At 41.1% G+C, this 18,169-nt stretch overlaps 3 protein-coding genes across 5 annotated transcripts; 1 reads left to right on the top strand and 2 right to left on the bottom strand.

Annotated features, from left to right (window-relative positions):
* Positions 1–4,973: 4,973 nt before the first annotated feature.
* LOC116499597 (feather keratin 4-like) lies at positions 4,974–5,327 on the top strand. Its single transcript, XM_032204349.1, has one exon. It carries the CDS (start codon positions 4,974–4,976, stop codon positions 5,325–5,327), a length of 354 nt encoding a protein of 117 aa, XP_032060240.1.
* Positions 5,328–10,045: 4,718 nt separating this feature from the next.
* LOC116499767 (scale keratin-like) lies at positions 10,046–10,444 on the bottom strand. Its single transcript, XM_032204605.1, has one exon. The coding sequence runs from the start codon at positions 10,439–10,441 to the stop codon at positions 10,046–10,048; it is 396 nt and encodes a 131-aa protein (XP_032060496.1). The 5' UTR covers positions 10,442–10,444.
* A 6,221-nt stretch (positions 10,445–16,665) lies between these two features.
* LOC116499716 (scale keratin-like) lies at positions 16,666–17,142 on the bottom strand. Of its 3 annotated transcripts, none has more exons than XM_032204542.1 (2): positions 16,799–17,142; positions 16,666–16,744 (listed from the first exon to the last, which is right to left on the bottom strand). In XM_032204542.1, the coding sequence occupies exons 1-2, from the start codon at positions 17,140–17,142 to the stop codon at positions 16,666–16,668; spliced, it is 423 nt and encodes a 140-aa protein (XP_032060433.1). The 3 variants fall into 3 exon arrangements, with proteins under 3 accessions (XP_032060433.1, XP_032060434.1, XP_032060432.1); XM_032204543.1 differs by having other exon boundaries at positions 16,666–16,819; positions 16,928–17,142; XM_032204541.1 differs by having other exon boundaries at positions 16,666–17,142.
* Positions 17,143–18,169: the final 1,027 nt, after the last annotated feature.

The following is an 18,169-nucleotide window of genomic DNA, read 5'->3' as shown; positions in this document are numbered from 1 at the left end:
CCTCTCCTATGGGGGCTTCTCCTCCTCCTCCTCTTCCTCCTTCTCCCAGCAGTCCAGAAGGTATCCCTACAGGCCCTGCAGGCCCTGCAGGCCCTGCTGAGCACTGCAGCGTGTGGATGGCTGGAGAAACAGCGGGGACCCAACAACAAGACGTGGATGTGCATCTGAGCTGAGGAGCTCCCCCAGGCCCTGGTCACCCACGACTCCAGCTAATCCTCTGCAACCTGTGGGTGCTGCTCAGCACCCATGGGAATCGCTCTTCTGATTGCTTTTCTTATCTTTTTGCTTTTGAAGTTGCTGCTGTGAACATGCACTGTTTTCTCAAACTGTGTCTTTTCTATCCTCACTGGCCAGAGGCAGAGCGATAGGGGTTAGAAACTGAGCAATTTGTTATTTAGCCTGTCTGAGAACACACATACTGATTTTCTGGTTTTGTGTTTAACCTGGAAGATGTAACATAACTCCTGTTTGGAAAGTTACTTTGCTCTCCAGGTAGGTTTTATCATCAGCAAAACCTTTTTGTATATTCCAGAGCAGAACTTGGCTGAAAAAATTAGCTCTGTCACAGGAAAGAAAAAGTACCTTGTGTGAAATGCTCGGTGCTTGCTGATGAAGTGTTTATAATCTTGTTTGAGAAACTGGAAGCTTTCTTTCACATTTTGTGGTTTGTTATTGTAAATGCCATTTCTTGTTCCAAATAAAAAATCATACTGCATCCTACCACTGGCATTTTGCTTTCATTTTTCTTCCCATGTTCTTCACACCTCTCACCCTTATATCCATCCCTTATATAAACAGTGATTAGAAACCCTCATACAAACACAGGGCCAGCATAAGTCATGTGCAATGCATAATTTCTCCCCTTCCCAGCCACTGGAACCAGAATTATCATGTTACAATAGTGAATGTCATCACAGAATTCCCTTTTTGCTGGGAAGTACATATGCCTCATGACTCAGCCAAAAAATATAGATGCTGAGTGTGGTTATTTGGGTTAGAATATATCAACATTTAACATAGGTCTATTTTTATATTCAGATACATATTGTCACTTTACTATTGTCCTCACTTTGTATCATGACCATCACTGTGCACAAGGTGCTGGCTGAATCTTACTCACTGTATGTTTTGCAGAAATGCCAAGATTATCGTGTCATAGGACATAAGGGAATATAGCCTAGAAGGACTTTAATAACAGACTGTGTTAAGGTGACGTCTGTGCCTCATTAGGTTATTAGGGTTTTATTCTACTTATATCAGACAAAATAATCTGTTGTTACACAGTTAAATCAACAGAACTATACAAGCACTTCTGATAATTAAGGATGATTTAAAAGTCCCAGACTTGCATCATTAATTCTGATCTGGAAAGGGCACTGCAATTTTCACGACAAGTTGAGGGTATGCCAGTACTTCAGCCCAGAATTGTGAATTCTCCTCCTCCTCTGGCAGTTCCTGAAGTAACTCAGGTTTACTCCACTCGAGTCACGCTCTCCATGAAGCCACAAGAGTGCAGTGCTGAGTCCTCTTATCCCTATAAATGTTTATCTTGTGGTCCAGGCTAGGCTTTGTGGCCATCCCAGCCACAGCTTAATGTGGCCACAAAAACAGTCATGATTTTGGGCTTGAGTTATAGTAATGCCAAGGCATAAGAATTATTTGTAAAGCACTTACAAATATTTGTGCTTAAGCAGAAAGTGCTGCTCAACCCCTCCTCCTTAGCAAATGCTCCTTTTCTTTTGCATTTCCCGTCTCTCTTTCAGGTGGCTCATCCAAGTGTGCTGTTATGTGACTCCTCCTAGGGTGTAGTAGACATGCCCTTGCAACCTGGGTGTGCTGTATTACCAGATGAGACAAATTCCACCCACACTGTATGAGATGTGCTCTCGGGTGGATGATTCCATAACTATCCACCATGGGCTTGGAAGAATCATACAGAGATATCTGGGCATCATGAGCAAAGTTAAGAATTCAATTAGAAACTGCAATGAAAGGTGTCTGTTTGTTATTCTTGTGGTGGCACTTCATGACAGCCAGGAAGAATTTTCAGTTGCTCTTGTAGTTCAATAATCCAAAGTCAATGCATGGAAGTTTTTGCAGATACATCTCAAAGTCTTTTTTGATGCGTTACAATAATATATATTTATATATTTGATATAGAAAAAATGTTATGCTAATTTAGTAAATGTGCTTGCTGATAGTTCACATCAAATAGATGTAAGTGTTCCACAGGGGTATTGTCATTTGACAACCTGTGTAGATGTATTCCATGTGTCGTGCTAACTTTGCTTTTCAAAGAGCTATTTGTCTCTGAATATTTTTCTGTAATGTATTTGCACCGGCCAAAATCACAGAATGGTTCAGGTCAGTGAAACACCCAAAACTTCCATTATATTGGAAAAAGCATAACGACAGGAATCCAGACCCTGATTTGTGGGTCCATACAATTATAAAATTAAAGCATATGGATGTCACCCTAAATATCATGAATCAAGAGAAGTACTTTGGGGTGTCAGTAGCATTGATAGATCCTTTCATTGCTTTCTCTGCCCTTTCAGGAGAGCAGGATGGATTGGAGAGGGATGCATCTCTAAGAACAATGTGATTCATTTGCAGGTAGCACCATCCCTGTCATCACCCATTTCCAGACAAAGTGAAACCAGGTGTGGTTCAGGCAGGAAGAGAAGACCGTGTGGCTTGTTTGCCGAAAACACGTTCCCTCCTTCCTTGTTTTTTTTTTTTTTTTTTTTTTTTTTTTTTTAATCTGAGTCTTTCACTATCAGTAGCATGAAGGGCGTCTCCATAGGCAGTGCTGGGAAACACTGAGAGAAATCCCAAGGCGTCCTTGGGACAGAGGTTTCCCCAGCCTTCCTGCAAGTTTCACCTGCACGGCGTTACACTACTGTATTGCAAACGGTTACCAAGTGCAGGTGGGCAAACTGGAACACAAATTGCATTTTGGGACAGGAGTCTGAAAGTTATTCAAACTCAGTCATTAAACCTTCAATTCCCCAGAAGGAGAAAAGAGGCAAAGAATACACCTTCTTGAGGATAAAAATAAGCTATTGTAAATTATGTCAGTGTGAACACACGAAATGCATAGATTCTATCGAAAATAATTTTACTAGTAAAAAACTGAAGAACTGAAGACAGGGTGCTAGAGCAGAGGAACATATCTGCTGAAATAAGCACCAGTCTTCTGCATCAGCTGAAACTGGACTTGAGATTTCAGCCCAAGGTTTTCCTAGGGTGATGCACAGTTTCACGTGGTCTTGGAAGGTGCGGATAGAGTTTAATGTGTCTTATATCAGTCATGGGAAATAATATGCATGAGTATGATGGGATAAATTGCACAATGCCCCCTTATTGGAAGATGATTTGGAAAAGTGGTGTGGTATTCCGGCTATGTCACCATATTCTGTTTATTGTTAAACTTCTGAGCAATCTTTGCTCTATGAGGCATTCAGAGAAATAGAGGGGAAATAAAACAATTAAAAGAAGACAGATTCATTGTGGAATGAGGAAAAAAAAATACCTGAAAGGAATTTAGCACTTGAAGGTTAGTGAGGAAAGGCTTCATACAGCTTTGTCTGTCAGAGTAATAATGACAAGAACATGATACTAATCACTGTCGCTGAGCAAAATAATTGCATTATCTGGGGCAGTTACAGGTGGAGTGAATTTTTGTTTGATAATGCATTAGGACATCATACATGAAGAATGTCTCACATCCTCCCGATTGCCTAAGAAAAGACATAAAAGCGCTCATAGTGTTGGGCTGCTCTAACCATTTCTCTTTACCTGCTCTTTGCTGTGGAGGGGTAAGTCTGAGCCTTTTTCCTTACAGCTATTTTGATATTGCTGTAGCAATATAGGACTTTGACACAAAACTATGACTTAAGAAATGTTTAAAATGTTTAAAGCTTTCTTTCAGCATGAGTTGTTTCCTACTTATTTAGTGACAGGCTGTAAAAAAACAGGAAAAGAATTTTCAGAGCAGCTGATAGTTTAGGATATGCAAATTTATGTATAGTGAGATGTGCTGAATTCCTGTGCCCTTCAGCCTGACCATTCTTCCTTCAGGAATCTGCCTTATTTTGGATACATTGACTTGCAATGGTGACTACCAAAAAAAAAGTTAACTCTGGCTCTGAAACTGAGCAAGGAAGCCACCATTAGCTATGTTTTTTTTCTTGTTCCTTGCAATTATTTCTGAATTAATTTGAAGCCTGTCAGGCATCACATGATGTAGTTGTTACAGTAGGACATTGTTCCTACTCTATTTCCAGCTTTTCATATTATGGGTTTTAGTAGGGCAGGGTGGAGATCCAGAGGAGCTGCAAGGTGATTGCAGGGAATCTTGATGCAAGCTGTAGCATCTGCAGGGCTCTGGAATAACACTATCACTGACAATCAGGCTTGCCCAAATTTTAACTTGGTCTCTCCTGTTACCTCATCAAATGGCTCTGGGCAATGCATTCACTCCTCAGCCTCAGTTACCTCTTCCTTAAAGCTGGGAAAACAATGACTTGCCTCATGCAGATACTGCAATGATTACAGGTGATGCAGGGGATGCTACTACATAAGTGCTAGCTGGTATTGCTGTTCTTTTCTGCAGATACTTGTAAAAAAATAGTCAAGTGTCACAGAATTCAGGTACAAAAAGGAATGGCAGAAAAGAGAAATAGTAGATAGTGGGATAGCTCAAGCAAAAATACACAATTTCGTTGCTCATTAATAATATTTTTAGGTACCAAATTAGGACCCAGGAGGAACAGAGATTGTTTTGGGAAAGGAAGAGGGCATAAAAAGAAGATGAGAAAAGGGACAGCTGAAATCTCCATGTTCCACCTCTTCTCCCTGTCTTTCATTCTTTCTCTTCCTAGCCTAATCTCCATTATTTTGGTTCTTGATCTTTCAGTCTCAAGTTGCCACGGTGTTGTGTGTTTCAGATCTGTCTCCATTTTCAGAAGATGTCTTTCTACAGACAGATCAGCTCCCGCTGCCTTGCACCCTGCGAGGTGACCTGCCCGCAGCCAATGGTGAATGCCTGTAGCCAGCCCTGTGTTACATCCTGTGGTGATTCGAGAGCTGTGATCTACCCACCACCTGTTGTCATGACCTTCCCAGGACCCATCCTCAGCTCCTGCCCTCAGGAGAGCATTGTGGGCAGCTCAGCACCAGCTGGCTTTGGGAGCTCATTTGGATACACGAGCTCTCAGGGTCTCAGGGGCTTCTATGACTCTGGAAGCCTGTACACTTATGGGAAGTCATATTCTTCCTATGGGTCCAGTGGCTATGGCGCTGGGAGGTGCAGACCATGTTAAATGGGCAGTGAATAAAATAAAAGGAGCAATCACTCAGCACAGAGGAAGATGCATCTCCACAAACTCTGTTACTGGCATGGCTTTTCTGGGGCATGAGCACCATCTCTGAACACCAGAATTACATGTATTTATCAGGCTAATGATTTAATTCAGTTCTCTGACTATTCTTATCAGTGGCTCCATATAATAATGTCCTAGGTGTATCACCAATCTTTGGCTTTTTAAAAGTTGGACAGCACTGTGTAAATCTTCCTCTGCTATGAAAAAGAAAGAGTAATGTATGTGGAATGCACAGCCTGGGAACAATTCTCTGTTTGAAGTCTTTAATGGGACCCTGACAAATTTTTCATGCTCCATCACATCTTCTCCTTCTTATTCTCTCAATAAATAGTTCTGCATCAACATTCTGAGCTTCCTGTTCTTTATTTGCCCACCATTCTCTATTTATATACCATTCTGACTGAGCATCAGTCTTTGTAGCCAGCCGTGACAGTGTTCACATTCTTTCAACACCTCAAATTGGAAGATGACCAGGCCTTTTAAGCAGGAGGTAGCATAATGACTGCCTTCTGCACAAAAGTAATTTCATGCTGGATAAACATGCTTTTGTAACTCATACAACTAAGTTTGAAATTTCCTCCAGGAGAGGTGTGGTTCAATGTGTATTTGTTACATGCTAGCGAAGAAAGTTAAATACACAAGTAATTTTGAAGATCTTCCCTGTGTCTCGCTACTTGCCCAAGGCTCCGACTTAATAACACCTCTTAGATTGGTTTTACGATATTTTCCATTGTTTAAAAATAGCACGTAATAATCTGTGGGTAGATTCCTTTGAATGGCTAACAGGAAATTTTAACTGCATAGTGAATCTTCACTGAAATTCTATGCATTCTTGAAGTAGCCCATTAATACCTCTAAATTCTTGGCAGCTTCAGTTAAAATAAATAAAAGAAAAAACATTTAGTCTTCTCTGAAGAGCCATACGTATAATTCATGTCAAATACTAATTTCCATCTCAGGCTTACACCTAAATTTCAACCTACTCATAAATGACAGCACAAGTCCAAGCTGCTTAGCAAGTCATTTGAAGCTGTTTTTCTAGAGAGACAGTTTGCATAAAATTAGCATAGCTATCGGTCATCTGGTGGCCTCCTGCATGCATAGGGAAGAAGAGATCATTTGGAGGCATTCACCTCCTACTGACACTGCTTACAGTTGCAATACCAGCCAGGGCTCTGAGGGACCAGAGGTCAGACATTGCTCAGCACTGCTGCTGTTCCCCATGTGAAACGCCAGTATTGCACTGGCAAACCTCACCATGCTTCAGCAGGCTGATTCTGGGTAAAGCCCAGCGTCATGCTGGTGAAATTTGTTTAGGCAGGATCAAGCATGTGGTAATAACTTCAAAGAGGTTGGAGGTGTGACTTCACTTGTAAAAGTACCTGAAATGAGATGAGGCTACAACGAGGTAGCCAGCCAACACCTCTTTCTTGTTAGGATGTGTCTGAAGGCTTTGTCTTGTTTTTATGCTTCTTCTGTCTGCAGTGCTCTGTATGATTATTCTTGGAGTCACACAGATGTTGTCAAAAAAGCGCACTCATTTGCACAGCTATGCAGAGCACTAAGGCAACCAAATCAGATATTTTTAAGCCACATTACTATGGTATTGATCACAACAAAAGAGGCTCTTTTCAATAATGGTGTCAGCAGACCTGGATGAAGATGTTTCACCTACTATGCTACAGAAAAGGCAGGCATGGGAAGCAGACGCTGGAGTCTATGCTATAAATAGATAATTGGAGTCAGTACTAATTGAACAGTGATCTCTAATGATTTTGAATGGCACTTGACAGAGCACACCACTGTTATTTGACAGTCCTTTGGAGAGCAGGAGCTACAAAACTGGCATTACCGATGCTCATCTGCCAGTCTGAATTTGCATGTTAGGAGCATACACCAGAGCAAAGACAGAAGGACAGTTCTTTAACCACTTTCCTTTGTTCTGCTCTGCTCCTGACCATTAGCAATCTGCCACTTCCTAAATGCACATCAGGCTGAACTTTGATTACACTTGCACCTGGGTGTAATCACAGAAGAACACGATGAAAAATAAGAGGACTAATTTCACTAGCAGCTGGAATGCATCTCAGGTCAGACCACATGCAGACATGAGATGGGAGGAACACCGGCTGCTTTCTGGTGTTCCTATGGAGGAGTGCTGGGATCCTGACAGTTTGTCAGCCACTGCAACACAGGGACCACGTCTGACTGAGGTCCCCCACAGCTCTTGGTCAGCCGTGGGAAGTTCAGGATGGTGGCACTTAGTTCCAGTGACTCAGACTCCTGTTCCTTCTGTCAGTGAAACAAGTAACAACCAGAAATGGGAAGCAATAATAAATGAAATCAGGTCACTGTCTCATCTTGAACTATAGAGGTCACTACACTCTCCTCTCATCTAAATGTGTTTATACCCTAGTACAAAGTAATTCTATCACTAAAGGAGATGCAATTAGAAGTTGATTCATAAAGATGTTGCAAACATAGCCCAAAGTGTGTATCCTCCTCCACACTAAATTACAGCTCAAGACATATCTGTGGGAGTTAAGCCTCTCATGTTTGATTTAAATAGATGGATTCACTAAATATTTACTCACTGCTGGAGCCTAATGGTTTGTTACATGGCTCAGGCTCTCACCACTGGTAAATGTCCTGTAGGTGCAATTGCTTAGCATAGCAGAACCAGAAATGTGCCCTGCTGAATGCCAGCTTCCTTCCAGGGTTTAGACCTGGAGCAATTAGCAAATCGATCACTTACAGTCAACCTTTCACCTGTTTTGCAGCTAGAGGATCTGAACTCGAATGTTTCAGATATTTTAAAATGTTCTGTCAGAGAAACCTGAAGAATTGTCTCTTTTTTAGCTAATTCTCCCCTTTTACTTAAAAGACAATCTCAGAAGTCATGTCTTGAATCTGTTAAATTTCCTCTGTCCTGTATACTAGCCATGTAATGCAGTCTTTCAGCTAATATAATCAGAAGTCCATGGAAACATGCCAGTTTGATTATTTCATTTTCAGAGTTCTATCGTGGGGAAAAAAAAAAATAAAGTAAATGGAATATATTCAATTTTAAACACCAACAAATTGACTAACAAATGGTAGTGAGAATAGTGAACTAGACTACAGGTAAATTTGAATATTAAGACAGAAATTAGCATTACTGAAATGCTCTCCATCCTGATGTATGCCAGACAGGAATATTCCACTGTGAGCTCCTTATCCCTGCTATTTTCCTCCTCTTCCTACAGGAGATGTGAGCACCATTGAAGACCAAACCTGGAGCTAACCAATGGCATAGAACTCTGGAAGCAGAGACTGTACATTGAATGTTAGATGGGGACATTGGAGAGAATCCAATTCTGGGCTTTACCAAGCATTTCCCATGTCACCTGGGGAGAATGTTAACTAATGTTTTTCTCAGTATGGAAAGCATAGCCTTTAATCTCTGTACAAAAGATGCTTATCTGCTAAAAAGGGAAAAGAGCAAGGCTGCTCATGCTTTGCTTGTCTTGTCAGTTTACTCTGAAAGCACCTGAGGGCAGGGTTTGGCTTTACTCTTTGTTTGCATAGCACTGAACATGCCTCATTTGCAGCTTCATTGCAATTACAATTGGCTATATTACCAACAGCTCAGAAGCTCTGAGTGTCTTCTGCTCCCGATACTTACTGAACTAGTTATTTCTTAAAGGAAACAGGGATTATTCCTCTTTCCTACTGGGGCAGACAGGCTGATGACTACAAGGAGGGATGAGCATTGCATTCGCTGCTTGCGATGTCTGGAGTTAAAACACTGCTGGGCAATGTCAGGGCTGTAAGTTGAGCATTGTATTTGTGAATTTACAGGTGCAAATTTACTTTTGGAAAGTCCTCTGCTGGATAATACCTCAGTGGCATTTGTGGTCATGCGGAACTCAATGTGGAAACCCACACTTATCTGTCTGAATGCTCTTGGAAAGGCCCCACTGAAATAATGTTTAAATAACAGAAGTTAAGATACTACATTATTTCAAGCCATTAACATTTTCAAAGGATGAACAGCTCCTCCTCAGGGTGTTGTTATGGAAATGTTTATGACACTGTGTAAATTCAATCTGTACTAAAATGCTTTGTAGCAGTAATTCTCAGTTAACAGCTTGTTCCTGGCCATGGCAGAACACCACCCAGAACAAGCGCAAGGGAAACCAGAAAGCTTTCTGTGATGCAACAAAACTTTAATGAGAAATAAATGCCTTTGTTTGCAAAGCAAGATATCACAGAATATGAAAAAAAAACAAAACAAAACAAAACAAAAAAAAACCAACAAAAAACTGTTTCCAGACAGTTTCAGAGAATGTTCAACAAATGTCCTGTTCAGAAATATTGCTGTCCTCAGCTGGCTTTCTTCTGTCTGTTGTGCCACTCCTAATGAAGACAGTTGCCATTATGAGGGATGCTTATATCGCATATGCTGGCCCACAATAGTTTTTTTTAAATGGGAAAGCTTGAACAGGTGCCAACAGTGAACAATAAACTAGAAACTGAAGGGAAAACCAAAAGAAGATGAAAGATCAGAAATGCTAAGTGGCAGCAGCTCCACTGCAGGGCTGCCAAATTGCTGAACCCCCATCCTCACTGCTCTGCATTTATGTCTTCATGAGAGACTCTTCCATGCTCTTCTACCTTTAGCATGGCCCGCAGCTGCCACGGAGGAACCGGCTGTAACGTCGGGAGGAGAAGGGGCTGCAGTACCCGCTGCCGAATGTGGAGAGGGCTGAGCTCCCGTAACTGTACTGTGCTCCATATCCCAAAGAGTTCCCATAACCAGAAGAGCTCCTGGGGCCATAGAGGCCCCCCAGCCCCAGGGAGCCCCCAAAGGCGGGTGCTCCGGAGGAGCCCACCACGGCTTGCTGGGGGAAGGAGCTGAGGATGGGGCCGGGGAAGGTGACGACAACGGGGGGCGGCTGGATGAAGGCCGTCGAGTCAGGGCACTGCCGGACACAGGGCTCATTGCAGCTGTTGGCGATGGGCTGGGGGCAGGCAATGCTGCTGGTGGTGGGGCACAGGTCATAGCAGGACATTTCTCTGCAGGGGAGGTGAACCTGAAACACAGAGCACAGAGCTGAGGAAACACAAAGCACAAGTTGTACTGGAGCACGACATTTGTTGCTGGCTTGTTGAGGAACAAGCAAAATGATTGTCTGATGCACAGGCAAAATTGATGAATTCACAAAATTTTGCATTGATCATCATCACCTTGATCTTCCCTATCCTTATCCTCTCCCTATCCTATCCCTGCAATTGTATCATCCTCCAAGCCTTCTGAAATTGCTGCTTTCTTCTTTTTTTTTTTTCTTTCTCTCTCTCTCTCTCTTTTTTTTTTTTTTTTAAATTCCCTCCTGGAGGACAAAAGCATCAGCAGTAAGTGTTACGAAAACAGAAGTTCTCCTCCCTGAGCAATGCAGTTTGAAACCCCAGAGCTGTAATATCTACACCAGACATGACTTCTTTATTGTACCAAATGAGACAGAAGCAGGTTTTGAGTCAGGAAACATGCAATGGAGACATAAACTCAACACTATTTTAACTGCAGATTTTCATGCTTCTTTTCTGGTCCCTGTCTACTTTTAAGCTCTCTGGGATAATTTACTTCCAGTTGTTCCTTTTTAGCTCCACATTCCCTTAATCTCTCTAATACCTGTGGTAAAACCCTCAAAGTATTTGAGCCCAAAGAGAGATTCATATACTTGATATATAAAGTTACCGTATGAAATATTTCTATCCACATATTTCTTGTCATAGCTGTACAATTTTATACTGAGTGTGGAGGAAATTGGGAAAATATAAGCAGCTGATTTTCTTCATCAGATAAAAATCCAGTTTGCAAACTACCATTTCCACAGAAAGACTGGCTATTAAAGCTTGTGGCTTGCCACTGCTTCCAGTAAAAAAGAGGAAATATTTTGTTCATATAATAGCCATGCAATGCAGAGAATCAAAGCATTGAACTCAGTGTATCCAAATAGCTAATCTGGATCTCAATTTGCAAGTGGATATTTGACAAATACGCTAGATCAGACTTCCTGCCTTCCTTGCTATTGTCTCTAGGGAAAATAACTAGGGTTTAAAATAAGTAGGATTCAGTTTTTACCTATCCGTATAAACTAAATGCAAGCTAGGATTATTTTGCAATAAAATTCCCATGTAGATAATGCTCTTTACTCAGCTGGGTCCCTGAACAGCTTAGATTATAGCCATGTTTTTCTGATTTAGTTATTAACTGAAATGGTACAGGAGAACTCTGCATTTTAAAGCTTATGCCTTCCTATATTTTCAATCTGCTAACAGGACAGAAATGCCAAAATATGAATAATAGTGAAATAAATGCCTCAATCCTTTTTGTGTCTCCTAAAACTTGCAAATATACTTTAAACAAGGGGGGGGGGGGGGGGGGGGGGGGGGGGGGGGAGGGGGGTACGACACAACAAAATAGTTCTACAAACTTAAACTTAACATGGTAGTGGGGTACTGTATTCTAAGGTGCAGTAGAAAAACATTTTGGCATTTAGAAAGAGATGAGACATACCTGATGTAGAGGAGAGTCTGTAGGAGGAGATGAAGTAGGTCTGAGTACCCACTCCTTTTATACAGCTTTTCAGATTGCCTGGGGGGGGCTGAGGCAGTGTACACATGAGGTCATAATCACCAACCAGCCCAAATTTGAAGCATTTAACTTCCCAAAATGATGAAATTGTTGTTGCTCGCTGTTTGCAAAATCACCCTAAATCTCTGAATAGCATGATATGCACATTCCAGCTCCCAGGTCTCTTTCATCTAGAGCTTAATTTACCAGCTTCTTTGCTAGTATCATTCCACCCTCCTCACTGGCATTGCAAGCAGAATTAAACTGGTTCTATTTATTTAGCACTTCCTTCATTAACTTCCCGTAATGATTTTAATCTGTGCTATAACTTGCTGTCATATATGTGTTTATATTTAAGCACTTCAGAACTAGGCTAGAATCTAATCTACTCACACATTTTGCAATGAGATATTCAGTGAGGTGGAAGACACCTTCTGATCCTGTTCCCACCCACAGTCATAAAATACAAGAGTGAACCCATACCTTCAGAAAGCCATTTTTAAGTGTTTTCTTCACAGACACACTGGGTAAGTGGCAGCAAAAGGAATGGAATATTATGGCAATGGATTTTTTTCCTCTTTCTTTCCTGATTAGCAGAACATCACCTGCAGAGTGCATACTCTTGCAGAGCCCTGTTTTGACTTCCCAGATCTCAAGTGACTTGTCTGAACCACTTATTCAGGCTTTCCTGATATTTGCCGGTGAGGAACAAGAGTTGTTGCAAGACAATTCATCCTGATGCTTACCTTACCAGTATTTGTATCATCCTCAAAACATAGCAATTTTGCTTTCATTGACACACAAAACAAGCTTAAATGAAACACCCAGCATTTAAATGGGGAAGGTTCAAATAGATATATCCCACCCATATTCTGAAATTCTCCCTAATAAACAGTGCCTCATTCAACCTCAGATTTCCTTGTTTGCTTACAGATCAGTTGTTTGTTAAATTACAAACACCACAACATTTCTAACAGAAATTATATTTAAATTATGAGATTCTTCTTCCAGACTTTGAGACAGCACTGGAGGATCACAAGAACAATCATACTCACAAAGGATTTTAAATTGCTTTTTTGTGTGTGGTTTTTAAGCACTTCATAAAGCCTCTCTAATGGTTTATGCATGAATTGGTGCGTCATTATTGTAACATAAGTATGTGGTTGTATTCAAGAAGCCCAGCATTTGAAATACATTTTTTTGAAATTTTACTGGTCAAGTGGACTCTTCCTGTTCTTATTACCAGCTCATAACTTCTAACTCTAGGATTTCAGCTGATTTCTTACTACAAAGTAGGTTTGTATTTATTTGTTTTTCGTTGTGTACAGACTCCTTCAATGCTGATGTTGCGTGAATTCACAGACCCTTTGCTGTCTGCATCACGAAGATCTGCAGCACCTGCCTCTGTCCTCGTGTTTTGAAAGCTTTTCCTAGGACTTTCCAAGTCAAGTTCAGTGAACTGTCTACCCCATTTACCTTTGTTTTGATGAATGGATTTACCTCTCAGATATGAAGAAACAGAAGAACTGGATATTTGGCAGATAAGGCATGAGTCTGGGTGATTTTAAAAAGTACTTTACAATATTTCTTTTGATTTTTCCCCTGAAAAAATGCAAGGTGGTCATGTTCAAATGTAAGTTCCAACTGCATGCAAAGATTGTTGATTTCACAAGAAAGACACCACGTTTTGTCTCAATTATACTTTATCTAGCATGGGTAAGGAAGGATGGAAAGAAAACCTGCGTATGAAAGCAGATGTCAATTGTGGTTGACATTTGAGCCACCATCATTATGTCAACTATATAAACAAGAGGTAAGTAAGTGAAGCCAGCATAATTCCTCCTGTCATTCTAATGGAGTTAGTGGAATGTTACCAGGAATATGAATCTTGCCAATTAAGTGTTAAGATGAAAGAAATATTTGTTTTGTAATTTGCATTTCAAGCAGCATGAGAATTTGAATCAACTAATAAACATAAATATTGAGCAAAACTGTTTCATCATTTTGAGGTGAACCATGTGTGATAAATGTGGGCTGGTGCTAATGGGAGCCTCAGGTCCTTCAGGCAGTTTGAGAAGTGTATAAAAGTCCCTCCTCAAAGCTGCCTTGCGATTTGCTTCTCTTGCCTTCTTCTTGGAGAAAAAATATTCTTTAGATATCAAACTATTGGGTTTTATGTAAATTTGAGTTACTCCTCTTTTGTCATTTACAAGGCAGCAATGTTATATGCTGTCTTTTAGGGCTGAACTGGTATTTTTTTAAATCTATTGTCAGGAGCTATCAGCTCTCCACTAGCCCAGATCTTGGTTTATAATCTTCTAAGCAGAAGCCAAAACCTCAGACTGTAATCCTACAAATTGTTCTGCACTCCTACACTCCTAGTCACAGTCAGGTCGAACGGAGAACATGTCCTCCTAGTTTCTTGGTCTTCCAAATGCCATATCAACTTAGTTTGTATGGAAGAAAGCCAGGCATTAAAAGGACACAAGGAAAGCTCCCTTACTCAGTGCAAAAAGGGCCTTCTGGGTGTTAGGAGCCCAGTGAGCCATTAGGCAGTTCATTCAGTGATGGACAGCATCAGGATCTTTGCACTAAATTTCAGACAACATGGAACTGACTTGTATCAGAGAAAAGGCTTAGGATAAGAGCAGCCATCTGTCTGGTGAAGCATGTAGCCTTCTATATTCTTGTGTTTCCTCTAAGCAATAATTCATTCTTACTTAATTTTTTTTTTCTTAGAAGGCTCATACAAATATGAGGAACTACATTGATCTGACCAAGTAGATCTGGGCTAGGTAGCTGCAGTCAGGTAGGATGGATCTGTAACCAAGTCAGTGTTCCTGTGGATACAGGCTACTGGGCCTTTCCCATAACCATGAGCTCAAAGCTTTTTGTTGCAGGGGGTTTGGGCTATGCTGCAGTTAGACGTTGTCATGTTGTCAGCTGACCAGTCTGTATCTGGACCCAGTGCCAGGAGCTGCAATGAGCTGACTGCCCTGACCTGAGGGTAGTGATTCAGCCACCACTCGCTCTCATCACCTTGCCAGACCAGATGCTTAGTTCCTTCCTCCAGGACAGCATAGCGGGATCTTTGTCAGTACCCATCCTTAAGGGCTCCTTTTGTTAATGGGAACTTTGGTTATGGTGGTCTTTACCACAGCAGATTTTCTCAGATTTTCAGGACTAGGCAAGTTGTACATTCTTTCTGGCTGTTGTTTTGGTGCTGGATACCATTATGGAAGCTGTGAGTCTTGCTAATGCTGGAAAGCTAGTCAATTTATCAGTGATGACTAGAAAATAAGAACAAATAAAAGGCAGATTCATACCTGGCTTTTTGGCTACTGGGTGCAGAGGAAGTGCAGTATATACTGTCTCTGTAAATGGAGAGAGGAGCTGGAGATGCTTAGCAGCTCTTGCATTGCTTTCTTTATATTCTCTCTTCAGCTTCCAGTCAGACATTCACTGAGCACTCCTACAGTATGGTTAGCCATGCTTCTTATTCTAGTAAAATACGTAGCCTGAGATCTTTTGGCAGCTGAACCACAGAAAGAAAAACATCTTGTGTGATAACCATCTGCTTGATCAGAAGACTGTTACATGCCTTACGGATAACAAGAAAAGATAGACCATGTGTGGTACAGAAGACAGAAAATGTGTGGTACAGTATTTTTACTTGGTTTGAGGATACCAATATAATATTTATATAAATTAAATGTATACTTTATATATATATTACTTAAACGGATCTAAAGAACTCTCAAACCAAGGAACTCAAACAGATATACTTAGAAATTATGCAAATGGTCCTTGTGGTTTTGAATTGTCACATGCACACAAAATTACTGCCAAAAATTACTGGAGAGAGAAAATTTAACAGTATGGACCCAGGCTGATCTGTGCTAGAGAGACACAGAATCTGAAATTCATTTGGTATCAACCACCAAGCTTCAATTAAGAGCTGTCATGGTGAAATTGTACAACATTGGATTACAAGTCTGTAGTGCAATAACTAAGGGCTCAGTCTTCAGAGTGTGAACATGTAGTTCAAAGTATTATCTCACAGACTAATGAGTGGGGAATCTAATAAGGTAACATGCAAAGAAAGCCAATTTTCATCTATGGCAAGTACATTGTGACCATGTTGTTGTAGTTCAGTGATGAAACAGGTCTAGCAAGGGTGCCCTGTGAAGACTTTCACCATGTGAGCAGGGTTTGCACAATATTATTGCAGCTCCAACTACAACAGGCAGTTTTACTCAAAAAAGTTGGCAAACTCAGAATGGATGAAAACAGTAAACCACAAGACACTTTTCTTTTTAAATGATGCAATGGAATTTTAATGAGAATGAAAAGAACAAACACGTATCACAATATCAAGAATGTATATCCAAGATGTCAGAGTCAAATGCATTTTGAAAGACACCAAGTTACATGTCTCACTGCATTCAGACACCAGTATGATAACATAGAAGATAACAAGGAACTGAACCCATGAATATATCAGAGAAGAATTCAAATGAAAAAAGGAGAGGTTGGAGCCTGCAGAAGGTGAAACACTGAGCAGGATTTGCAAGTGCTTGCACAAAGCTGACACTCCTTCACTCACTGGTGAATCTGCATTTTGTTTTTCACAGGTACTTTATTCAGTGGATTTTCTTGTGTTTAACAGGGCCCGCAGCTTCCACGGCGGTTTCTGTTGTACCGGTAGGTGTAAGGGCTGCAATAGCCAGAACCAAAGGATCTACCATAGCCAGACAGGCCCCTGTAGCCCAGGGAGGAGCCTCCATAGCCAGACAGGCCCCCATAGCCCAGGGAAGAGCCCCCAAAGCCATACAGACCCCCGTAGCCCAGGGAAGAGCCTCCATAGCCAGACAGACCCCCATAGCCCAGGGAAGAGCCCCCAAAGCCAAGGGAGCCCCCAAAGCCCCCAAAGACGGGTGCTCCGGAGGATCCCACAACTGAATCCTGGGGGAAGGAGCTGAGGATGGGGCCAGGGAAGGTGACGACGACGGGGGGCGGCTGGATCACAGTCGTGGAGTCAGGGCACTGCCGGACACAGGGCTCATTGCAGCTGTCAGCGATGGGCTGGGGGCAGCTGATACCACTGTTGTAGGTGGGGCACAGATCGTAGCAAGACATCTTGTAGGGATGGAGGTCTGCAAAACACACTGAAGAGTAAATTAAAAGTACAAATTCTGTTGGAAAAAGGGTTTAAAATTTGGACATGTGGACTAGAATAGTGGCTTTATCTTTCAGATCTTGGCTTCCTTCTCTTCAGTATAATTTATGCAAAAACTCTCCTTGTAAAAATCAGCATTGTCCAGATTGCACACTGAAAAGTCAGTTCTTTTATAGTCTCATTCCTAATTTCTTATGCCTGTTCTCCTGTAAGAAGTAGCTCTTTGTTCTCCCCAACTCTTGATCACTTACAATAATATTATCTAGCACCTACTCTGCAAATTACTTTCAGTATATTTTGCAGTCACTCTTACATTGTCCATGTCTAAAAGGTTGTTTTATGCTTGTTTTATAATAGCAAAAACAAAGCAGAGTAACCTGAATACCAGTGAAGCTCATGTGGTAAATTAGCTGGAAAAAAAGTAGCTGGAATAACAACTCTGGGATATTGATTTGTAACTTGTTTCAAAATGCAATACCTAAAATTGTTCTACCAGTATGCTGAGCCTCCTATAAACACAGATTAAAGAAGGCATTCCCTGCCCTGAAGTGCTTGCAAAGTAGTTTGAGAGTCACAGGGTAGGTAAAAAGATTAGTTCCCAGATGTGAACCTGGTACACTCAGCTACAGCTATGTCACTACTGCAGATAAGTGTGTTGGGGTCTGAGCACTTCAGAATGAATATGACCATAGGATTCCATCTAGTCTCCAATAAAAAACATGGGAAGATTGTGACTCAGTACCTCCTGTGATTTTTTTTTTTTTTTCATTAGAACTATAATGAACCATAGAACCATAAAAAATATTAGGTTAGAAGATATTCCTGAAGGTCATCTAGTCCAACTCCTTGCTCAAAGTAAGGACAATGTGAAGAGTAAGTTAAGATTTCCTAGTTTCATCTCTACATTCTTCAGACAATATTTCTGTATCCCTTCTGGGTAAGCCTGTCCCCTCAAAATATACATACATTTAAATAGACACATATAAA

Source organism: Aythya fuligula, chromosome 28 (assembly GCF_009819795.1).
Source record: "Aythya fuligula isolate bAytFul2 chromosome 28, bAytFul2.pri, whole genome shotgun sequence".
Classification (NCBI taxonomy): Eukaryota; Metazoa; Chordata; class Aves; order Anseriformes; family Anatidae; genus Aythya; species Aythya fuligula.
The sequence above is the reverse complement of the archived record's forward strand: the minus strand, read 5'-3'. Positions and strand labels throughout refer to the sequence as shown.

Coding starts and splice junctions, on each gene's coding strand:
- LOC116499767 (XM_032204605.1), bottom strand. CDS start 10,441: ATGTCCTGCTATGACCTGTGCCCCACCACCAGCAGCATTGCCTGCCCC.
- LOC116499716 (XM_032204541.1), bottom strand. CDS start 17,142: ATGTCTTGCTACGATCTGTGCCCCACCTACAACAGTGGTATCAGCTGC.
- LOC116499597 (XM_032204349.1), top strand. CDS start 4,974: ATGTCTTTCTACAGACAGATCAGCTCCCGCTGCCTTGCACCCTGCGAG.